Here is a 25,850-nt window from a genome sequence, read left to right on the forward strand (position 1 = left end):
TTATTCCATTGTTATGAATAATTATAATTCTAAATATCGCATGCCTACTGGAGGTCTGGGAGACTAAAGGAAAATATATTGCTATAGCCCAAATAAGAAGTGACAAAGGAATATGAAAGATCCTGCACAGGGAAGCATGACTGTATGGTGGTGGTTTTGCAGAGAAAAAAAATAATCCACTTTTGATACTTGACAGGTTTTAATACGAATGTTAGAGTTTTCAGAGAGAAATATTGGTAAGATAGTGGTTGTATCTGTAATAATTAGGGAAATAGTATTTACTGGTTTTATTATTCTTGTACATATTATGCTTACATATAGGGCTGGGTTAGTAGAATAGGAAACGCAGGTAGAGTGTAATCAGACGTAGGAACACTTGATTTAGCATAGTGGTAGGCTTGTAGGAGGTAACCATAAATAGAAAATGAATATCCAAGGATAGTGACTTAATTATACTTGAATGATCGTCAAAATATGTTTAAAAATACCACCAAATGAATGTGACACTGAAGGAAGAGGTTTTAGGCAATAAAAGAATTCAGTGGTGGCAGTAGTAGGTTTAAGCATTGTGTTCAGGGTCATGAGTGGTAAATCATTTTTGTTAATGGCTCCATCTGAAGCTGTGGGTTTAAAGCACAGTGTTGCTTTAGTGGGAGTAAGCGGGCAGAATCTGGACTGAGGGAGGCTAGTCAGATGGGCTGTGGTTCAAGTCAGAGCTTTGCTCCCAGGAACCAAAGGAGGAATCTAGCTGTGTTGACTTCATAAACATGGCAGAGATAGAGAATGTCTAAGGTTGTGTGCGTGTACAATGGTCCAGGCTTTACTCCAGGTTCTCAAGAGGCTAGACTACTCCAGTTTGCAGTTGCTAAGAGGTACATAAATTTGAAGATACTTATAAGTATAGGTAGTTAACTGTTAGAGTACTTACATAAAAGAAGGAGTGATTGACTCTTCTGGGATAAGATTAGGAGGATTGGAGTCCCGGAAAGTTGTGTAGGGAAAGGTAGTGAGCTCTTGAAGGAAAACCCCTTAGGCAGTAAGTGGGAAAGGGCAGCCAACATGGGGGTGGGGGGTGGGGAACACATGGACAGAGATGGAGTGGTATAGTTCAGGATTTGTAAATAGTATTTTGGAGGATGGATGCAGTAGCTTCCTGAGAGGAGGGTATAACTCTTTCTAGTCTTTGCATCTTTAAATCCTGTTAGAATGCTTAGCACATATTGGCCTCTCTATTGAATGAGAGGAAAATGGTAAGCAGATGTTGCAAATATTGCCTGTTTATCCTGTAAATGGCTCAGAAGCATGTTTATGAATTGGGCAGTATCCTATAGTGATAGGGAAGAAGTATCTCAAGGATTTGAAATAGGTCAGATTTGGATTTTAGAAAGATTCCAAGGTGCTGTGAAGGTTAGTTTGGGAAATGGAACAGATTTAAGGCTGATACAGTGGTGAGGAGGAGGCTGTGGCTGAGAGACAAGCGGTCATGAACCAGAGGAGTGACTGTGGAGGAGAGGAGGAGCTCGACTCAGGGATGAAGCTTTTCATTCTGTGGCCCCTTGAAAGGATTTGGTTACATATCTGTGCACCAGCTGTAGACATTCTTGGTTAAGCTGTTCTTGAAGAGACTTTACAATTGGATTTGAAGCATGATGGACCAGGAACTGATTGGAGGATTCCTCTTTGACTCCGTGTCTGGCTTTCATTGGCAAAGGGAACTAACCATTCTCGAGCACCAGTTTAAGTGCTGTGTTTGGACTGTTCGTTTCTTTTACTCAATCAAATTTGAAAAAAAGCATCTGGTCTGAAGGGGAGGTTATTTTTGTATCCGAGATGTCCCTTGGAACTTAAATTAGATAAATTTACAATTTTTTCTGCTGTTATATTTCTGTAATTATATTACTGCAATTACCATAATATATACATTATTACATTTAATTCCAATAATGTGAAGGTAAATATTAATCATTTTCTCAATCGATAGCCTCTGAGCGGTTAAGACACATGCCTGATCATAAAGCTAGTAAATGGCAGAATCCATGTGAATCTGACTGCAGAACTTCTTTTCTCATAATACTAAGAGGGATTTCCCATTTCTTGAAGGGATGATAGTGCAAGATAACGATTAGTGTTATAAAGAAAAAGCTTTTAGTGCTTCATGAAAAGCTTGAATTAGGAACTCTTAGAATTTAGTAATCTGTTTTTAGGTATTTATACTTTTATTTTGACCCATATCTATTAGTAGGCATGAATCTGTTCACATTTGATATAGTTTATTAACATCCTAAAATCTTTGTCTTCAAAAGGAGATGGACAGATGGATGCCTTTTGGCCTTCATTCTTCTGATCTTATCAAACTTAAGCTTGTTTACAGGATGGCTTATTTTCGAAATAACTGAACTCATTAAGAAATCCTATATGTACCGTGTATACATTATGTGAGCATCTACTGGATTAACAGAAAGGGTTAGAGAAATATTAGGGAAACCACCCCCTTACTCATTTTATTTTCCCTCCTTTTTAATTTTCTCAGTTGGCTGGTATTGAGATGAAAATTAGTGAACTAGAACATACCTTTGTAGGGGGAAAACAAAACAAAATACCTGGTCAGGTACTTAAATACTTCGCAGTAAATAAAGGCAGGAAAAAGAAGGAAAAATATCCAGGAAGTTTCTCACTTAGGAAGCTAGGCAGTTACAGCAGACGATGGAGCAAGCTGACTTCATGGGGGAATAATTACACCGATACTCTTTAGAAAGGGCATGACTGTTGTCATTTAATTGTTTTATATTATACATACATGCAAAAATTTCAAATTTCATAAAGGACAGCAATAGTAAATTTTCAAAGCAGAGAATTTTGGAAAATTAATTGAATGGGAAAGAGTGCAAATTGAGAAAAGTGTTTATAAGTAAGTCAAAATTTTTATTGAAATATGATTGGGTTCCCTGAAATGCAAATAAATTACATTCACAATACAATAGAAATGACATGTACCTCAGAATTTAATTTAAAAAAGTGATTGAAAACTTTTTTCCATACAAAAAAGTACAACTAATAATACAATCAGTACCTCAGTCCACAGAAGCATATAAAAAGTGATAAAGTTCTTCTGCTTACACAGTGTGGTGCCCCTGCTGTTTGTCTTAATTGCTTTTTGAAATGTAGACTGAAAGAACTTTAGGGGAACAAAAATATGTTATTTTCTAATGGTGCTTTATGTGAAGTATTTTAGATTTCTTAGTCTAAGCACCAGAGTATTGCCTTTCTTTTCACCACTATGAGAAGAAATGGCTCACACAGAATTTCTGCAGAGATTAATACCTTTAAAAAAACACAAAACCTCAAGTGTTGTCTATTAAAATATTTTATTTTTTGCCCCAAAGGAATAATTTTTATATATGGTTGTTAGGTCAAGTTTTAACTTGGGGGTCTTTTCTATTACTTGTTCAGAGTGTATGTTGAAGAGTCAGGTTAATTTCAGTAGAGTATGATGAAATCTAGGAATTCGGGGAAACTAGTAATCCATAGATATGCTCTTTATATTTGAGATTTATGACAGATATTTTTCTGCTTTTTAAATTTGTTATCACAGCCCTTGGAGGGTTTTTAAAAACAACTTTACTGAGGTATAATTGACATATAAACTATAAAGTATACAATTTGGTGAGTTTTGAAATATGTATATTCTAATGAAACCATCATTCTAAAAGGTTTCATGGTTACCCTTTCATAATCCCTCTCTCCCTATACCTCCCAACCCCCTTAGCCAGCCATTCATCTTTATTTCATTAAGATTTGTTTGCATTTTCTGAAGTCTTATATACATGGTATCATATGTCATGCACTCTTAGTTTTGTCTGTTATTTTAAAAAATATATATTTATTTCAGAGAGGAAAGGAGAGGGAGAGAGAGAAATATGAATGATGAGAGAATCATTGATCCGCTGCCTCCCGTGCACCCCATACTGGGGATCGAGTCTACAACCTGGGCATGTGTCCTGACCAGGAATTGAACCGTGACCTCCTGGTTCATAGGTCGATGCTCAACCACTGAACCATGCTTGCCTGGCTGTCTAGCTTTTTTCAATCAGAATAATTTTGAGTTTCATCCATGTTGTATAGTTTGTCACCCCCCCTCCCCCCCCTTTTTTTTTTATGAATAGTGTACCACTGATAGATAGACTACAATTTGTTTTGCCATTCACCTATAGTGGACATTTAGAATGTTTCCAGTTTTGGGCTATTATAAATAAAGTTTTTTGTGTTTTTTTTTTTAGTACAGGTCTTTGTATGTACTGATGCTTTCATTCCTCTTGAGTAAATACTTAGGAGAGGAATGGCTAGATCATATGGTAATCATATGTTAAATTGCCAAACTGTTGCACCAAGTAGTTGTGTCATTTACATTATCACTAACAGTATATGAGACTCCCAGCTCCTCCACATTCCTTCTAGGCACTTGGAATGGTCAGTCTTTTTTAATTGTAACTATTTAATGGATGTGTAGCAGGATCTCGTTATGGCTTTAGTTTGCATCCCCCTAATTACTGCTGATGTTGTGTATCTCCTCTTGTGCTTATTTGCCATCCGGATATCTTTTTGTAAGGTGTTTAGATTATGTAGTAATTTTGTTTCTCTCATTTCTTTATTGATAATTTGTATCTTTCCCCCCCCTGATCAGTAAGGCTAGAAGTTAATCAATTTCATTGATTGTGGTAACAAGTTTTGGTTTCATTGAATGTCTTTATTGTTCTTTTTCATTATTATTTATTTCTACTCTGATCTTTATTTTTTCTTGTATTTTGCTTATTTTGGGTTTAATCAGTTGTTTTAATTAGTTACTTTCTTAGTTGTAAGTTGAGATGATTAATTTGTGATCTTCCTTTCTAACAGAAGTATTTAGTGCTATAAATTTTCCCCTAAGTAATGCTTTAGCTGGATCTTACAAATTCTGATATGTCATGTTTCTCTGCTATTAAGTTCAAAATACTTTGAAATTTTTCTTTGATATTGTTCTTGACCCATGGGTTATTTACTGGTATGCTATTTAGTTTCCGAATAGTTGAAGATTTTCCAGTGATATTTGTTGATGATTTCTAGTTTAATTATGGTCAGAGAACATAGTTTGTATGACTTAAATTCCTTTAATTTGTTGAGCCTTGTTTTGTGACTCAGAATGTAGTTTATCTTGGTAAATCTTTGGTATGCACTTGGAAAGAATGTGTATTCTGTTTTGGGGTGGAGTGTTCTATGAATGTCTATTAGGTTATGTTCAGTGGTTGGCAAACTCATTAGTCAACAGAGCCAAATATCAACAGTGCAACGATTGAAATTTCTTTTGAGAGCCAAATTTTTTAAACTTAAACTTCTTCTAACGCCACTTCTTCAAAATAGACTCGCCCAGGCCATGGTATTTTGTGGAAGAGCCACACTCAAGGGGCCAAAGAGCCGCATGTGGCTCACAAGCCGCAGTTTGCCGACCACGGTGTTAGTTGATAGTGTTATTCACGTCTTCCATATCCTTGCTGATTTTCTGTTTACTTATTCTATCAAATATTGAGAGTCGGGTCTTGAAATCAACTATAATTGTAGATTTGTCTATTTCTCTAGGCAGTTTTGAAGCTCTTTTATTAGGTGCATAAATATTCAGAGACTCTTCTGTTCTCTTGATGTCTTAACCTCTTTTTCATATGAAATGACTTTTTTTTTTCTGTCCCTGGTGATATTTTTACTCTGTAATTTAATTTGTCTGATATTAAGCCATTTCAGCTTTCTTTTGACTAGTGTTAAAACACAATATATTATTTCCCATTCTTCTGTGTTTAACATATTTATGTCTTTAAAGTGCATTTTTGTAGTTGAGTTTTGCTTTCTTATCCATCTGACAATTTTTGCTTTTTAATTCAGGTGTTTAGATGATCTATATATATAAAAGCCTAAGCGACCATTCGGCCATTCGACCCTTCGACCGGTAGCTATGACGCGCACTGACCACCAGGGGGCAGACGCTCAACGCACAAGCATGGAAACATGGAACAGACTGATGAATCTCAGAGGGAAGGGGAGAGGAAGGAGGGCAGGAAGAGATTAACCAAAGATCTTATATGCATACTTGAGGCCTGGTGCACAGATTCGTGCACCGGTGGGGTCCCTCATCCTGGCCTGTGGGGGGTGGGCCGAAACCGGCCCAGTGCACAGGTTTGTCCACTGGTGGGGTCCCTCAGCCTTGCCTGTGGGGACCAGACTGAAACCGGCAGTCTGACATCCCCTGAGAGGTCCTGGATTGCGAGAGGGCACAAGCCAGGCCAAGGGACCCCACCAGTGCATGAATCCGTGCACCAGGCCTCTAGTTCATATATAATGTGGTATAATTAGGTTCAAATCTATAATTTTATTTGTTTTCTATTTTCCTGTCTGTTCTTTTATTCCCCCTCTTTATTGGACTTCTGGATTATTGTTATGATTCTATTTCAATTCTCTTATTGTTATTTGTATTTTTTTTGTTATTTTAGAGGTTTCCTTAGCTTTGAATAGAATATATCTTTAACTGAATTAATATCTTTTAATATCTAGTGATATTAGACCACTCCTGTATGGTATAGTAACTTTACAATAGTTTGTTTATATTTCTCTTCTGTCCTTTCTGTTACTGTTGTCATATACATTTTATTTCATAACCCCCTCATATATAATTTTTTTTTGTTTAAATAGTTACCTTAAGGAGATTTAAGTAAGAAGAAGAAAAGTATTATACTGTATATCTACTCTTATAGTCATGATTTCTATCGCTCTTCCTTCCTTTGGGTTGATCCAATTTCAGTCTGGTATAATTTTTCTTCTGCCTGAAGGCTTCTCTTTAACATTCTTTCAGCTTGTTATGTCTGAAAAAGTCTTTATTTCATTTTTGTTTTTGAAAGGTATTTTCACTTGACATAGTGAAAGATATTTTCACTTGACATAGAATTCTAGGTTGACAATTTAAAGTACTTTAAAGATGTTGTTGCTATCTTGCTTACGTTGTTCCTGATGAGAAATCTGCTGTCATACTTACCTTTGTTTTTATGTGTATAAATTTGTCTGTTCTTTTCCCCCTCTATGCCTGCTTTCAAAATGCTCTAGTTTTTTTTTTTTTGTGTGTGTGTGTGTGTGTTTGTACTTGGGATTCCTTGAGCTTCTTAGATATGTAAGTTTTTAACAAATTTGGAAAGTTTTGGCCTTTGTTTCTTCTGTCTCCCATTCCTTTCTTTCAAGACACAAATGGCTTGGATATTAGGGTCTTTAAGATTGTCCCACAGCTCTCTGATGCTGTTTTCATTTTGAAATAGTTCTTTTCCTCTGTGTGTTTCTAATGTTTAGGCTTACTAACTTTTTTAAAATATATTTTTTTATTGATTTTTTAGAGAGGAAGGGAGAAGGATAGAGAGTTAGAAACATTGATGAGAGAGAAACATCGATCAGCTGCCTCCTGCACTCCTCCTACTGGGGATGTGCCCGCAAACAAGGTACATGCCCTTGACTAGAATCTAACCTGGGACCTTTCAGTCCACTGGCCGATGTTCTATCCAGAGCCAAACCAGTTAGGGCAGGTGTACTAATTTTTTTGTTTGCAGTCTGATGTTCCATTAATCTTATCCAGTGTATTTTTTAAAAAATCTCAGACATTGTAATAGTCATAGAAATTCAGTTTAATCTATTTTACATCTTAGTTGTTTCTAACATTTTGAACATATGGAATAGTTACAATAACTTTAGTGCCCTTGTTTGCTGTTTCTTACATCTGTGTCAGTTCTTGGTTGGTTTTGATTGATGGCTTTTTCTACTACTGATGAGTCTAATGTTCTGTCTTTGTATACCTGGTAATTTTGATTGGATACTAGATATTACGAATTTTATTTTATTGAGTGCTGATTATTTTTGCATTTCTATAAATATTGTTGAACTTTGTTTGGTGACATGGTTAAGTTAATTGGAAACAGTTTGATCCTTTGATTCTTGTTTTAACATTTGTGAGGTGAGCCCAGTGCAGCATATTCTAGGGCTTATTTTCCACTAATGAAGCAAAACCCTTCTCTTTAGGACTCTACCTGTGCTTTGTGAATTGTGAGTTTTTCCTAGTCTGGCTAGTGCGACCAGGCCTTGTTCCTCTAACCCTTTTGGATGATTCTTTTCTTGGCTGTGTGTAGCTTCTAGGTGAATACTTCAGGGGAACTCCCTGCAGCTCTCTCTCCTTTAGCTGCTTGGGAATTCTTGGACTCTTAGCTATATCTCCTTTACTGAGGAGTTAGACTCTTCCTGGGCTTACCCTTCCTGCATTGTAGTTCAAATCTTTCTTAAGGTAGTAATCCCGGGCAACAGTATGTGCCAGGAATCTGACATTGGTTTGAAATTTCTCTTTCTTCTGTGAAGCTTCCTTAGTATAATTTCATACATGATATTATTTGTAAATTAGTTTAAGTTGTGTGACTAGTTCTGGGTTGACTTAGCGAAAGAGCACATTATCATTGTTTTTATTCTTTCATTGAGTTAAGTATGTCATTTCCTTAGGTTATTAATAATATCACATTGAATGAAAAGTTTCTTCAGATGTGTAGAATTATGGCCTGATTCTAGTGTTTTTATTAATTTTTGTTTGTTTCCTTGTTTTAGAATGAGTATGGGAATAATAAATAATGAAGAATAGTTGACTTCTATATTATTTTACATCTTTGTTAGTGGGACTTTGTTCAGTTATTAATTTTAACTGCCGTAGGCTATCATGGCAATGTAACACAGAACCTTAAACCAGCGTTTGCCAACCTTTCGGACTTCACGGACCACCAGTGGTCTGCGGACCACCTGTTGGCGACCACTGCCTTACACTATTAATTTTTGGTGTGACGTTACATTGATATATATGTATCTGTACATCATGACATACTGGTTGAAACTTTGGTGAGGTCAATTAAAGTAACATTTGAGTCTTGATGCTGTTATTTGCAGTGTACTTAATATGTCATATGCTCTTAATCTGCCCTGTTCAAACAGAAGTCACTTCGAGGATGAGTCCATCCACATCCTGAGTGTTGATGAGAAGAACAAGTTGGGAGCCAAGATTATCAAGGCAGAGATGATGGGAAATATGGTAAGACTTATATGTGGTTCTTTTGGAGAACAGTAATTAAATATTTAACTCCTGATGAGCAATTGTTATATGTTGTTCTTTTGGAGAACAGTAATTAAGTATTTAACTTCTGATGAGTAATTTTGGAATTTTCCTTAGCAATGTGGGCATAGCACATTTTGAGGGTAATTGCTGCTTATTGATTCTTTAAAGAAATTGAACACTTCTAAAAACAGTACTGTTTGTCTACTTCTAAATAATTACCTACTTTTCTCTGTCAGGTTTCTGAAATTTAAGATCTTAGGGAACTAAATGCTTTTTAATTTCTTTTCTACTTTGCTATGTACTTTATTCTTGCATTTCTAACTTACTGAGCTCAGATCTGAGGGAGATAAAGATATCACTGACTTTTTTCTCTTTTTTAGTCATACATTATTAAGGATATGTATTACTTTCTTAATAGTTTTTTACATAGGAAACTAAAATAGGAACTCTTTAAGAGGATGGTTAATTAATTTATTCAAACTTTAAGGCAATGTGTTTGTGCCTAATAATATTTCAGTTACTCTGTATAGGTTAGCTCATTTAACTCCTGTAATGTTGTGATTTAAGACTCATTTACCTCAAAATGGAATAGAAATAGGGATGATTTGGTAAGAGCTGCATCCATCTATCTATTGATCTATCTATCTATCATCTATTATATTGCCACATTTCTGTTATACTAATACATGTTATATTGCACATGGCAGATTAGCAAAGTTGGGTAGCTTTTTATGTTTTGACAGAGTAGATTCCCTCATGGTCATATATATGTACTCATCTCAAACGCAAATATAGTCTCCGTGTTTATGTTTATTTCCTTCATATTCCTATCTTCCCTAAAATATGTCCTTGGTATACTAACAGTTCAGCTTCTGTAGTAGAAGTAAAGGTGGCCAAACAAGACACATATTTTTATTCAGTTGTATGTCTGATAAAAGGCATATCTTATGTATGCCGCTTTCCCACTTTGAATCTGGTCCTTGGTAACACTGAACTTCAACTCAGAACTTTACCAGAAATTGAAAAAAGACAAACCAACAATAACAATAACAAAAAAAAAGTTTGAGTTCTGAAAGCACAAAGAATCAGTTAAAATAATGAAGGAGAGGTCACAAAGTTAGGAGGTTAATATGCTAAAGGAATTGTTCCTGTGTTTATGGAACCACTGCAGCAGAGTTTTTTTTTTTTTGCTTGTCATATAAATTTGTTTATTTCTTTGCGATTTATTGTTTTGTATGTCAGCTATCTACATATATAAAAGCCTAAGCAACTGTAATGACTGAACGACCCAATGACTGGTTGACCAGTCGCTATGATGTGCACTACCACCGGGGGACAGACGCTTAATGCTGGAGCTGCCCCCTGGTGGTCAGTGCGCTCCCACAGCCAACCTCCTGCGGCCCTCCCCCTGGCCAGCCAGCTCCCCCATTGGCTCCGATCAGGGGGGCCAGCCGGCCAACCTCCCACGGTCCTTGCTCCTCGCCAGCCAACCTCCTGTGATCCCTCCCCCTTGCCCCCAGATAGGTCCTGATGTGGGGGGGAGGCTGGCTGACCACCCTCCCGGGGTTCCTCTCCGAAGCCGGCTGGCCCCCCTTTAGGCCTCGAACGCCGGCCAGGCTGAGAGACCCCACCCGTGCACGAATTCATGCACCGGCCTTTAGTTTTATATAAATACCTATATACTTTCTAGAGTAAAAATGAAATATATTCAGAGTTTTTATCTAAATTACTTCTCAATAATAAAGTAATATTTTAAGTCATGTGATGTCTTCCTTCTTACAAATAGCTGAGAGTTTGAGGATTGGAAGTTGATAATATCTAGGAAACCATAAAAATGTCATTCTTAAAGTTATGTATTTCCTTCATCTTCCTATCTTCCCTAAAATATATATCCTTTTAATTATTTATTTTCAAAGCATAAATAGGTGCTGCAGGTATTTGAAAAGTTTGTCACTGAGATTGATTTGTTTAGAAGTAATGTACTAGGCTATGGTTTGGTAACTGCATTTTTGTTGATGGCTACACGGCTGTTTACTATGATGTTTTTCTTTCTATTGTATACATTTGAAATATGACACAATGAGGGATTTAACTGTATATTCACATGTATTTTTCTTGTTTTTCTGTTTGAAGGAATTAGCTGAGCAACTTAAAGCCCAACTTGAAAAGGCAAATAAATTCAAAGAAACTATATCATCAAAAAAATCTGAGATAAAGGTAAGTATTAAAAGTTAGGTTTGTAGGTATATGATTACTTTGTATAATACTACTTGGCAGTGGTAATATCCTATATAATAAAGAGGTAATATCCAAATTAACCCTCATGCCATCACAAGATGGCTGCGCCCACAGTGGAGGGGGGTTCCCGTAACACAAGATGGTTGCGCCTACAGTGGAGGCGGAGTTCCCATTACGAGCGATCAGCAGGGACCTGAGGCTGCGTGGCGCTGGGGCGGGGCAGGGCGGGGGACCTCAGGCCGCACCTCCTCCTGCCTAGTGGGGCTTGATGGGGGACCTCAAGGCATGCCCCCCATCCCAGTGCTGGGCCTGGCGACCTCAAGGTGCGCCCTTCGCCCCAGGCTGGGGACCTGAGGCTGCGCCCCCGGCTTCGGTGCTGGGCTGGGGGACCTCAGGCCACATCCCCCGCCCAGGCGCTGGGCCGGGGGACTTGAGGGTGCGCCAGGGGACCTGAGGCTGCACCCCTCGCCTGGCTGGGGTACCTGAGGTTGTGCCCACTGCTTGGTGAGTTTGATGGGGGTGGGGCCGGCCCGGTCTGGGTCTCGTGTGATTTTTGAGGCGCATGTGGGTGGGTGGGGACTTGACTCTGGTTCCCGTGGTGCGCCACAGACTCTGACAGGAGGAAGATTTTCATATACATTTTACTAATTTTCTTTCATCTCTGACACTTCTATTATAGAGAAAGGGCAAATAGCAATATTAAATTATTTCTTCTAATTAATTCCCTTTTAATGTGCATGAATTACACCGGGCCACTAGTCCTATCTAATAATAGAGTAACATGTAAATTACCATCACTCCGCTACGCCCATGATTGGGCGGCGGGAGGCTGGGGGGCGGGACTCGGGGTGGCCTATCTGGCCATTGAGAGGCACGGATCCGCTGCCACTGAGGGGGGCTACCCTGCTGTTGAGAGGCGCAGGGGGCGGGACTCCCGCCCCCTGTGCCTCTCAACGGCCAGATCCGCGGCTGCTGAGGGGGCCTGCCGCGGACACCCAGCTGCGCCTCTCAACGGCAGGGTAGCCAGGTGTCCGCGGCAGCCCCCCTCAGCGGCCGTTGAATGGCGCAGGGGGCGGGAGTCCTACCCCCTGCGCCTCTCAACAGCAGGGTAGCCCCCCTCAGCGGCCGCGGACCATCAAAAGTGGGGGAGCTGGGTGCCTGTCTGCTCCGGCACCAGCGGACAGGCACCCAGCTCCACCACGAAAAGCGAAAGCGTGTAGGGGACCCTACACGTGCATGATTCAATCATGCACTGGGCCTCTAGTTTTAATATAAAATGTATCTCTAACTGTGTGTGTGTGTGTGTGTGTGTGTGTGTGTGTGTGTGTGTGTGTCTGTGTGTGTGTGTGTGTGTGTGTGTGTGTGAGTGTGTATGCTTGCTTTTAAAATTTATTTTCGTATGAATTGCCTTACATTCCACTAGTGTGCCTGATGGGCAAAAGCCTAGGCCAAAGAGACCTGGTTTTATGGTGGACTCTGTCATTTACTGACTGTTTGATTTTGTGCAAGTCAGACTGGTTTTTAAGTTCTTCCCCTACAGAATGAGAGACATAAGTTTGGTGTCCATTTTATGTAAAACAAATTATTTTGTTCCATGATTCATTCATCCAGCTATTAGTGAACAAAACAGATAAAAACACCTGCCTGCATGGAGTTTCATGTGGGTAAGGAGAGAGACAATAAACAATAAAAATAATAAGTTAGCATATAGAAAGTTATACATCCCAAGGAAAAGTAGTGGGGATCTTGAGTACCTGGTGTGCTGACTAAGCTTGGGGTATACAGACTAAGTTCATTTGAAAAGTGACATCCAGACAGAGACTTAAGTGAAGAGTCTGTGTTTGAATGAAGAGCATTTTGGGCATAAGGAATTTTTAAAGGTCCAAAGATGGTAATGTGTCCGATGTGTAGGATGAACAGCAGGGAGACCAGTATTGTTGGAATTGAATGAATGAGAGTGAAGTAGGAGATCTAAATCAGAGAGACTATGGGAGGCCAGTTCATGTTAAAACTTGAAAGTCAGAGTAAGTAAATGGCTTTTTATTCTAGGTGAAATGAAAGAAATTTTGTCCTTTAGAGAAAAGAAAATCCCATTCATAGAACAGTTGAACAAGAAGAATCCTTTCATTTTTTAAAGCTTATTTGTTAGAAATGTTAGGTTCTATGAATAAGGTAAATCTCTTGATTCAATGATCTATGAATATTGTTTGGCTTTAGTGAAAAATCATCAACACTTGCACTTTTTAATTTGCTTATTTCTCTTCCCCTTTAGAGAGTGAACTATTTAGTATTTAGGGCAACGTCTCTTTCTTTCAGTTCATATCTAGTGCCTAGTGTAATGCTTGGCACATTATAAATAACCAAGAAATACTTGGAATATTTGTTGTCTGAGTATCTTCAATTTATTTTCTTCCCTATAGTTTTCTAGTGTAAATCTTAAAAATGATTCATGAACTTCTAAATCCTCTAGTATGGCCTTCCTACAAGTATAGCTTCCTAATTTAAAGAATGACCCATTTATGTACTATCTCCATCTAACTTGTGCTTGGACACTGAGTGGTGAGATCCATTGAGTTTGGGAAGATTGCAGGTTCTATAGCAGAACAAACCTAATCGTCATTCTTTAATTTATTAGATGGTAATCTGCCCCTCTGCAACTTCTGCCGGTTAACAGTCCTTCAGTGGAGTCACAGCATGGACACATTTAATCTAAGGGAATTCGACTCTACATTTTTTTTCTAATAGTGCAGGAAATTCAGCTTACTATTTACAGTAAATAATGAAATAGTCACTGCATAATGGTGCAGGGGCTTTAATATTTAGTTCACACTGCTGGCAAAGAAGAGAAATACATTATTATAATCCCCAGGCAGCTGTGTGGAGAGGGTTTTGTAGACATCCTCTGGAAAGAAATTGAGGAACTAATTGAAGGCCCTAAAAGAGTCATAGAGGAACATTAACTAAAAACTAATTAAAGAAATAGATAAACTCATCTGTGGCATTTTTTACATAAAGCCAGGTACTTGAAAGTATTTTCAGTTGTTTGACTATAATTTATTATTACCTTATTATTATTATTACTGTCTTTGGAATCTGATTCTTAGATACATTTTAAGTTCCCTGTGTTACCATTGCTGTGATTCCTAGAATATGTGTATGTCTAGACTATTTTTCTTTGTTTTGGCATACCAGTCGCTGTAATAGAAAAAAATTAATTACAAGATTAAAAAAATTATGATGTTGATGATTTGCCTTTCATTTTTAAGCAGTGAGGTTTGATCTTTATTCAACAAATATTTTTTAGTTCCTTCTTTGTAGAAGTCACCTACATTCTCAATTTTCCAAATCAAATATTTCAAATTTAAAATAAACATTGTGGCGTGGCATTTATGCCATTATTTACTACATCTTATTACCATAGGTACACTTCGCTCGATCGTATAGCATTTCCTGATACAGTGCTAATGCACAAAACTATTACCTCCTTTTAGTCATTAAGCTAGTTTCTTCCCCAGCCAAGCAAAATAGCTCAGTGGATTACCTACTTTGTATACAGTTGAAGCAGTTTTTTTACCCTCCTGAGAGTATCCCTCATATCTGTGCCCTACAATTAGAAATAATAGTGTCATATATTTCTAGAGGGCTTATTTCTTTAAATAGACTATTACTAAAGAGTAAACATTTTAAGCTAAATGAAAGCAAAATAATCTATAATAATAAAAGCGTAATATGCAAATCAATGGAACAGCTGAACAGCAGAACGACCGTCCTGACAACCACGCTCTGACACGCACTGGCGCCAGGCCAGCCAAGGCGAGTGTGATGCGAGGGGGACCCCCACCATTGCCCCATGATTGCCCCACAGAGGGAGGCCCAGGCCACTGGCCAGCAGGGCGATCAATGGGTGTGGCGGCTCCACGATTGCCCCACAGAGGACTGCGCTGTGGCGGGTGGGCAGGTCCTCCATCTACGGGGCATTGATCTGGGAGCCCTGCCAGGTGGGCGTGGCCTACCTCTTGGCTGTCAATCGCAGGGCTCCTGTACTTCGAGAGGGCGCAGGCCAGGCTTAGTGAACCCTCCTCCCCCAAGTGCATGAATTTCGTGCACGGGGCCTCTAGTTTCATAGATAATATAGAAATGCAAGTACATTTTACAGTAACATACAGTGGTTGGCAAAAGTAGGTTTACAGTTGTATGTGAAAGTTTATTCTTGTGTTATTTCTGAATTATTATTTCCCATACTAACAACTGTATACCCACTTTTGTCCATCACTGTATAATCTTATATCTGTGTACTTTTGTCATACTTGACATCCAATCATCATAAAATAGTGTTAGCTATTCCTGCTGAATCTTAAATCTGCAGTTTGTTTTCTTATCTACTATATTAAGATGACCATTATATCTTCATCATCATCATCATCTGAACCTCAGAAGCAGCTACTTTCCTTCCTTCCTCAGTGCTTTTGCACAAGTCTTTTGTTATGAATATTACTAGAGGCCCGGTGCACAAAATTCGTGCACAGGGGTGTGTGTCCCTCAGCCCAGCCTGCACCCTCTCCAATCTGGGATCCCTCGAGGGATGTCCGACTGCCCGTTTAGGCCCGATCCAAGTAGGATTGGGCCTAAACGGGCAGTCGGACATCCCTCTCACAATCCAGGACTGCTGGCTCCCAACTGTTCGCCTCCTTCCCTTTCTGATGCCCCTAACCGCTTCTGCCTGCCAGCCTGATCCCCCACTACCCACTCACCTGCCAGCCTGATTGATGCCTAACTGCTTCTTTCTGCCAGCCTGTTTGCCCCTAACTACCCTCCCCTGCAGGCCTGGTTACCCCTAACTGCCCTCCCCTGCAGGCCTGGTCCACCCCAACTGCTCTCCCCTGCAGGCCTGGGTCCCCCCCAACTGCCCTTCCTTGCAGGCCTGGTCGCCCCCAACTTCCCTTCTCTGCCGGCCTGGTCACCCCTAACTGTCCTCCCTTGCAGGCCTGGTCCCTCTCAACTGCCCTCCCCTGCTGGCCATCTTGTGGCAGCCATCTTGTGTGTTGGAGTGACAGTCAATTTGCATATTGTTCTTTTATTAGATAGGATCCTTCTTTCCCACTCTTTTCTTAGCCTCTTCATCCTTTAGATCTTAACACATTGCACACCAGTAGTTTTATTGCTACCTTTACCCAGTGGCCAGATAAGTTTCTATTGAATGAGTACAAAAGACATTTTACAAAGTATCATACTTTAAAAAGATATTAGCTTGTAAGAACATGTAATAAATAACTTCAAAATGCAATGGGTATTTAATTTTAAGGCGTGCCTTTAACATTTATGTAAAACACTGTGTAATATGAAAACACGAGCATGCTTGTGATCCATCCGCAATATGTTAACTCGGGTATCATATTTATCTTTGTAAACATTCTTTCTGGAAATAGAACATATAAATAAGATTAATTATACTAATTACAGCTTTGATGGTACTTAAAGGAAAAGTATAGAAATATGGGGTTAGTGAAGAGGGCCCAGTGCAATTTGAGCATCCAAAGAATGTTTGAGACGATAGCCATAGGCTCGTCACCATTTTTTCAGTGTTGCCAAAGGAAAAGCTGTTTCCTCTATGACTGCTCTCTTTATGATTTATTTCTGTGCCACAGACGTAACCTTTACATGGCTGCCATCTCAGATAGGAGGGATGGCCCATACCCGCCATGGACTAGGAAGCACCCACTCATAGGACTGTTGGCCACATTTGATGGTTGATGCAGTCGGGAGCCGTTTTTCATTTTGTTTTGTGAAAAGTATTCTCTCAAGTATAATGACTTAGAGAAACTTGTAATTATTTTGGATAGTTGTGGTTTTATATGTATTAGATTGAATTTTGAGGTGAAGACTTGTTTTGTGGACTGTCTCAAATTTTGAACCAGGACTCTCCAACAGATACTGAAACGTTAAATAGTCTCTTAGAGAAGGAAGACTGACTCAGCAGTAGTCTCTCTTCACCTCTGTTCCCCCAAGTGCATGTTATTATTTTCTTATAAAGTCTACTATCATCAGCATTTCATTTCTTTTTCTATTATATATGTAAACGAAAGGGGAAAATGAAATGTTACTCCGTATGGGAAATAGTCCTTATAGTGTTCGGTAGCATTTGAGACTTCCATGTTTTCTTAAAGGGTTTGATTGTTATATGTTCTGTTTCCAGATTTATTTAGTTATTTATTTTTTGGTGGAAGGAGAGGGATGATGTCACATACTTATATTACATTTTTTCAATTTAAGGGGAAAACATTTTAACTGAAACAAATCAACCCTGAAGTAAATTTTATCCTTATGTATTCAAAAATTACTTTAACAATATTGTAGAATGCATAACAAGTTGTTGAAGGTCAGTTATAGAAGTCAAATTTAATGTGTTTTTAGGAAAGCTAAAAATATAGTTTTAATTTTTATAGTACATAATAAGAATGCAGGTACCAAACAAGTTCTGACTAGAATAATTGTAATAGACTGTTGTTAGTAAAGATTTATGAGGAAGAGAAAATAAAATTAGTTGAGTGAAACAGAATAACAACAAAACCCCCCCCAAAAAACAAACGAAAAACAATTGAAATGATAACACAGTGAATCAGAAAAAAATTATGGTATTTATTAAGTTCCTGTCTACCCAGAAGTACCAAGTAAATCATCCATGTGAGATTCTTTGAATTAAGTCTAAAAATTGTCATAAAATATGGAATGGTTTAGAAATCTGTACCATCTCAGCATTCATTATAGGATATGTTGACTAAAGAATTATTTCAAAAAACCAATTTGCTTTTAATTCTTTTTAAGGATTGTTTTTATTTTAAAATGTTTTTTATTGTTGACAGTATTTCAGATGTTCTCCTTTCTCCCCTCTTTCCCCGCCCTCCGCCAGCCCTTCTCCTCCCTCCGCAGGCCTTCACCACATTATTGTCTGTGTCCTTGGGCTATGCATATACGTTTTTGGTTTATCTCTTCCTGACCTTCCTGACCCCCCCCCCCTCCCCCGCTCCCTTCTGAGATATGTCAGTCTGTTTGTTCCATGCCTCTGTGCTTCTAGACGTACTTTATTGGCCATTTTATTTTATTCATTAGATTCCAGAAATTTTTTGAGGAAACTCCTTACTGTTTTCTATTTTAATAATTTATTTTTTTACTTAGGTTTTATTTCTAAATTTATTTAATTGAATTTCAAGGTGTAATTTTATTTTTCAAGACAGTGATGTTAATTGACATGTATAGATAGTACTACTACTCCAGCTATCATTATTATAATAAATGATACTTTTTGAAGGCATACTGTGCCAAGACTTGTTTTAAACACTATATGTAAAAATATTTTTAATACTCATTAAAATTCTATGAGTTCATTTATTCTCATTTTTTGAATAAATTAAGGCAGAATGAACTGAGCTTCAATTAAGTTTCAATTTGATGGCAAGAAATATGGTTAGGTATGTGTGTGCAATTTAAAAATATTTAAAGTAAATAAAAATTATTTAGAATAATTGCTTTGACTGATGTTTGAAATATAAAAAGACAATTCTGCCTAGATGTTGAAATTAATTTGATATGCGACAGTTATGTAAGCTTTAAACACAAAAATTTAAGTTGTCTGGAATTGTTCACATAATTAAATAATTAAAATTTTAATTGAAGTGATTTTGTATATGGGCTTAAAAAATAAATTGAAGTGTATTTTTTTTTTTATTTTTTCAGTCTTAGGTGACTTCTAATTATAAGTATATTATACATTCTTTGTGAAATATGGAAAATGAAAAAAAACCCAAAAACAACCATAAAGGAGAAAGTGAAAATCAGCCCAAATCCTACCATTCAAGGATAACCCACTGATAAATATTTTAATTATTTCCCTCTAGATTCCCCCCTCCCTAATGACATGCTAAATATTTTTGCACACTTAACACTTCCAGGAATGAATGGATAGCTATGAAGGCTTGAATGTCAACCTTTCTGTGTCTCTCATCTGGCAGCGAGACAGTGTTCTCGTCTTCTTTAAGGCCATGTTCTTTCCAGTGCTCTTAATTTCATTTCTTTTCTGTCCTCTGCAACCAGTTCCCACCTGTTATCTCTTTTCATGTATAGAATCTTCAGTTTCTTTTTTTCTATTGGTCCCTTTCCCATTACTTGCAAATATTTTTAAGTCTCTATGTCTTTAAAAACAAACAAGAAACAACTTTCTTTTCCCTGAGTAACTTTACCATCATCTCCGGCAAAGCAACAGGAAAGGGTGGCCAGGCAGGGCAGCATGGGTAAGTGTGCAAAGGTGATAGCAAGATGGTGTGTTTTAAAGATGATATGTTGTTCTGAATGGTTATAGAGGAAGGTATGAGTTAAGGGTATAGGAAAAAAGGTTGGCTAGTAGACAAGCATCAAATCTCCATTCTCATCCAGACTATAATATCTCCAGTTTCAAGGTTTCAGTTAACATCTTTATGAGAAATGTGGATCTCAAATCTGTAATTCTAGCTCCGAACTGTATGCTGAGTTTTAGACTAGTATTTTCAGTTGTCTGCTAGACTTTTATGGGTATGCCATAACTTCAGAATACATAAAACCGTCCCTTTATATGTAATTTTCCTTCTCTTAATTGAATGATCATCTTGTTGTTGTTTTTCAAATTAAAAACCCCAGAGAAGGTCTCAGTGACTTCTTCCAGCTGCACATTCTGGTTGTCACTGCCCAAGTATTACAGTAACATCCTAAATGATCTTCTTGACACTATTTCTTTGCTCATCAAAGTACCCTTTCTATTGCCACGAGAATTAATCTAAATACATTTTTTATATAATTGAAAGAACTTTGTATTTGGGGAGTTAGAACCTCAGTTTATGTCTTCCTTTCTTTGCTCCTTTGGCTAAGTTATTTACCTTGAAACAAGGTCTATTCAAATATTATTGAGAACTTTAAAATATAATATATAATATAAATTTGAAAATTTTCTAAAACATGAATATGGCTTTCCTTAGAAAATTTTAAGCCCTACTGGATCTTTGTGCTTTTATTCAGCCACCACGCCCCCCCCCCCCCCATTTAATTTTAAGCCCTTTACCTGTCCATATATTTTTTTGTTTGTTTAAATAAATCTTTATTGTTCAGATTATTACAGTTGTTCCTCTTTTTCCCCCCCATAGCTCCCCTCCACCCGGTTCCCACCCACCCTCTGCCCTTACCCCCCACCCACTGTCGTCATACATACGTGTACGATTTTTGTCCAGTCTCTTCCCACACCCCACACCCCCTTCCCCCTGAGAATTGTCAGTCCACTCCCTTTCTATGCCCCTGATTCTATTATATTCACCAATTTATTCTGTTCATCAGATTTTTTATTCACTTGATTTTTAGATTCACTTGTTGAAAGATGTATTTGTTGTTCATAATTTTTATCTTTACCTTTTTCTTCTTCCTCTTAAAGAATACCCTTCAGCATTTCATATAATGCTGGTTTGGCGGCGATGAACTCCTTTAGCTTTTTCTTATCTGTGAAGCTCTTTATGTGACCTTCCATTCTGAATGATAGCTTTGCGGGGTAGAGTAATTTCGGTTGTAGTTTCTTGCTATTCATCACTTTGAATATTTCTTGCCACTCCCTTCTGGCCTGCATAGTTTCTGTTGAGAAATCAGCTGACAATCGTATGGGTACTCCTTTGTGGGTAACTAACTGTTTTTCTCTTGCTGCTTTTAATATTCTCTCTTTGTCTTTTGCTCTTGGCATTTTAATTATGATGTGTCTTGGTGTGGTCCTCTTTGGATTCCTCTTGTTTGGGGTTCTCTGTGCCTCCTGGACTTGTAAGTCTATTTCTTTCACCGGGTAGGGGAAGTTTTCTGTCATTATTTCTTCAAATATCTCTCTCTTTTCTTCTGGCACCCCCATAATTCGGATTTTGGTACACTTGAAGTTGTCCCAGAGGCTCCTTACACTATCTTCATATTTTTGGATTCTTTTTTCTTTTTTCTTTTCCGGTTGGGTGTTTTTTGCTTTTTCGTATTTCAAATCTTTGACTTGATTCTTGCGATCCTCTAGTCTGCTGTTGGATCTCTGTATATTACTCTTTATTTCAGTCAGTGTATGCTTAATTTCTTGTTGGTCCTTTTTCATATCCTTGAGGGACTCACTAAATTTATCGGCAGTTTCTAGAAGATTTTTTAAAACCTTATAACTGGTTTTAAACTCTATATACAGTCGTTTGCTTTCCTCCATTTCTTTCATTTGTGACCTGCCTCTTTGTCTCCGCATTTTGGCTGCTTCCGTGTGTTGATAGAGTGGCTTTGTGTGCTAGGTGTCCTAGCAGGGCCCAGTGGCTCAGCCTCCCCAGTTACCTGAGGTGGACATTCTTGGTGTACCCCTTTGTGGGCTGTGTGCACAGTCTTGTTGTAGTTAAGCCTTGATTGTTGTTGATATCACTGGGTGGAATTGACTTCCAGGCCAATTGGCTATGAGGATCAGTTGTGTCTACGCTGGGAGAACTTCTGTGCTGAAGACCCCCTTATGGGGCAGGACTTGCTTCAGTGGGACTTTGGTGCTCACTGAGTCTGCCCCCTGAGTGTGTCCCTTATGGATCTGAGGAGTTGTAATCTGGATGGTCCTACTCTGACCCCTGGGTACACTGGCTCTTGGATCTCCAAGGAGGTGCTAATTTAGCCTCTGCCTGAGGCCACCCAGCAGGAGCTATGGAGAGATCTGCAGATTCCTCTTTTTTGTTTGGGGTTTGGAGATGCCCACATGAGGCCCAGCTGTGAAACAATGCAAGCTGCTATGGAGCCTTGGGCCTTCTTTTGGAAGTTCTGGGGCTCTCTGACCCAGCTGCAGTTTGTTATGTAATTTTAGATTGCAAAGGGCCAGGCCATTCATATGCAAAAGCCTCTGTGCACAGCTGGGGTGGGGTTGTAAATTGGGTGGGCGGGGTCTCAGGGAATCAACAGGGTGGAGCAAACAGCAATGGCTGACCTTCAGCCCTGCCCTAAGAGGCCACTGGGTCTCAGTGTCCCATGGTAATTGCTGCAAGCACCTCTGAGAAAAAGCTGCCCTGGAGTTCTGCCAGATGCCAGCCAGTCCAGTTTCTTCCCGTATGAGTCTGGGTCCCCAGAGCCTCGCCCGGAACTGGAGTTCAGAGCAATTGGGAGCTTGTGTCTCCCTCCCCATTGAAAAAGACAAATGTGTCCTCATTTGCCAGCCCTCTCCATGCGTGAGCCTCCGTACCTCTGCACTTTACTTCCGTACCTCCTCTGAGTCTCATTGTGCTTTTCTCTTCCCTTCTAGTTGTAGAATTTCCACTCAGCCAGCCTTCCTTTGGTTCTGGATGATGTCTGTTTTGTCTTTTAGTTGTAGTTTTGAAGTGGTTGTGCGAGGCAGCAAGTTCAGGTGTTTACCTATGCCGCCATCTTGGTTTCTCTCTCTTTTTTAATTTTTTTAAAAAATATATCTTTATTGATTTCAGAGAGGGAGAGAGAGATATAGAAACATGATGAGAGAATCATTGATCGGCTGCATGCCCCCCTACTGGGAATTGAGCCTGCAACCCGGGCATGTGCCCTTGGCTGGAATCAAACCTTGGACCCTTCAGTCCGCAGGCCGATGCTCTATCCACTGAGCAAAACGGGCTAGGGCTGTCCATCTTTGTTTTTGAAGACCTAGTTCATTTGTACTCAAGGATAGATCCATTTCTCCATCCCTTGTGATCCAGTACTACTTGATTTAAACTTTCTCTTACTTAGTGGTCTAATAAAGATTTGTATAAACCCCTATTTCCTCCTCCCCATTCTCTGCTATTTATGAATTCCTTAACAACTGAAACCATATCTTATTCATCTTTTTAGACACATGTATGCCTTTGGATTATATAATATAAAAATAATTCTGAATGTTATGAATTCATTGATTAAATAGAATGAAATGAATATTAAGAAATGAAAAGTCTGTGTTGTTTTTATTTGCTATTTATAGCAGTTATGGACATATCTTTTTAGATTGCTCACAGCTTCATTGCAAAGCCAGATAATCTTATAAACTATATTAAATTAGCAGTTAAAATTTGGATTTTTTTTGTTGGGTCCTTAATAAGATCCTCAGGCATTCTCAGTTAAAAGGTGGGCAAATTTTTATTTATGTGAAAGCTATTTTCCATAATTAAAAATAGTTCACCAGTGAAAGAAGCATTGTCAACTTACTAGTTCCTTTCAAAAAGTGACAGTGTTTGGTAAAGTGACATTTTTACTAATTCATTTTATTAGAGACATGGAGTAATTAATAGAAGGAGCATATAATGGAAAGAGTATAGGGATAGAAATTGCATGCGATTTTGAAGCCAAAGATCTAGAAGTGGGCCTGGAGCTTTGTCACTTTTTGTATGTGATCCTTAGTATCCTCATTAGTAAAATGTGGCTTAAAAATACCTGTGTTACAGGGTTGTTAAAATTTAATGAAGTATATTTTAGAACTTCATACAATTATAATTATATCAATATTAACTTCTATAAGGAAAAATGATCTTTGTTTGTTTTTGATTAGGAAAAATACCTGGTACCTTTGGGAGCATAATCAATCTGTCTGAGGCAGATAATTCCAATTCTCAAGCATTTGTTTACTCCCCACTGTTTTTTAACACTGTGCCAGGTGCTGCAGATAACCAGGTAGTATATTGCTTAGTCTTTGGCCTAGAAAAGTTGCAGAGACATGCAATTGTAAACAGATAATTAATTACTTAAAATACTTATGTTCTAGCAATATAAGTATGCCTAAACTTATTTAGGAAGTAAAATGTACAATAACTTAACAAAAAGTATGAAGAGCTAGAGAAAAAGTGAATTTGAAGAGGGTCTTAGTATTTGAATTTGAAGGCCTATCTATAATAATATAATAGACAAATATGCAAATTGACCGCACCTTCGCTACGCCCAAGCCACGCCCACCAACCAAGCCACGCCCACCAGGAAACCGTTGCAGGGACATTGGGGTGTGGCGGAGCCCAAGGCCGGGAAAGCCTCGGGGCGGAGGCTTTCCCGGCCTTGGGCACCAGCAGGGAGCCTGCACGGATCGCAGGAAACCACTGGGGGTCGGCTCCTGCGATCCTTAGCAGGGATGTTGGGTGCCGCTGAGCCCAAGGCCACCGCCCGGGGCCAAGCCCCCACCCTGAAAAAGGCAGAAGGCGGTGGCCACAGCCAAGGCCTGGGTCCCTGGTGCCGGCAGAAAACTGGTGCAGGCAGCCAGGTGAATGAAGGTCTATTGCACGAATCTTCGTGCAAACGGGCTACTAGTCTATAATAATATTAGAGGAATATGCAAATTGTCCGGGATGCTGTAATAGTAAGGACCGAACAGCAGGCTGCGTGGGGTGACCAGGCTAGCAGGGGGGTTAATGAGGGACGACCAAACGACTGAACAGCAGACTGTGTGGGGCGACCAGGCCAGCAGGGGGGGCCAGTGAGGGGCAACCAGGCTGGCTGGGGGTGACCAGGTTGGCAGGGGGGGCAGTAAGAAGCGACCAGGCCGGCAGGGGGGGGCAGTAAGGGGTGACCAGGCTGGCTGGGGGGCAGTTAGGGGTGACCAGGCCAGCAGAGGGGGGCAGTTGGGGGCGATCAGGCAGGCAGGCAGGTGAGCAGTTAGGAGCCAGCAGTCCCAGATCATGAGAGGGATGTCCGATTGCCAGTCCCGGATTGGAGACGGTGCAGGCTGGGCTGAGGGACCCTACCGCCTCGTGCACGGGACTCTAGTATACTATATTAAGGTGCTTGGCCTTTATTCCATTATCTAGTACAGTGTTTGCCAGAACTGTGGTGCAGGATTAGATGTTTAGTGATTTTTAAATTTTCAAGTCCATTGTGGACTGTTTTGTGAAACAAAATTTTAGAAAAACTAAATAAAGATATAAAATATATGTCCACATTTTATTTATGTTAAACCAACATAAGATTACTCTTTAAGATTGTTGTAAAAATTTTAAACACTCATTTTTGTGTTTAATTCTTTCTGGGTGGTAATTCTCAGATTGGCACTGGTCAGTGGACCACACTTTGAGTGGTCTTGATTTCCTCGGTGATACGGGGTCTTTGCAGGGTTGTCAACAAAGAATGGCATATTTATATTTGTGTTTAATATGATTTTTTTTGACAGTATAAGTGATAATTAGGTTTCAGGCTAGAAGGCTGGAAGCCAAGGAACCCTGGAATCATCCTTATTGAATGGTAGCTTGAAATGGAACAGAAAGTGAAATTGACTTTCTTTATATTGATAATTGATGTAGAGAATAAGTCTTTCAAAAGGCTATTAGCTTGTAGGCAGGGTCTATATTTCTTTAGTTACTACATAAAGTAGGTACTTTAAAAAATGAATGAATGGTTCAGAGAGGTAAGGCAGAACCAGGAAAGCAATGTTTAAAACTGTCATCTTTTAATATTGTCTAGATGAAAACTTTATTTGAAGTTCACTTCTATGATT

At 38.9% G+C, this 25,850-nt stretch overlaps 1 protein-coding gene across 2 annotated transcripts in view; it reads left to right on the top strand.

Annotated features, from left to right (window-relative positions):
• The window catches only part of CWF19L2 (CWF19 like cell cycle control factor 2), a 94,788-nt gene that overhangs the window by 30,244 nt on the left and 38,694 nt on the right, over nt 1-25,850 (top strand). For both annotated transcript variants that reach the window (XM_079787348.1, XM_079787349.1), the window contains 2 exons: nt 9,025-9,121; nt 11,279-11,362. In XM_079787348.1, coding sequence (XP_079643474.1) covers nt 9,025-9,121; nt 11,279-11,362 — 181 coding nt within the window. The remainder of the gene's footprint in view (nt 1-9,024; nt 9,122-11,278; nt 11,363-25,850) is intronic.

Source organism: Cnephaeus nilssonii (genome assembly GCF_951640355.1).
Source record: "Cnephaeus nilssonii genome assembly, chromosome: 13".
Classification (NCBI taxonomy): Eukaryota; Metazoa; Chordata; class Mammalia; order Chiroptera; family Vespertilionidae; genus Cnephaeus; species Cnephaeus nilssonii.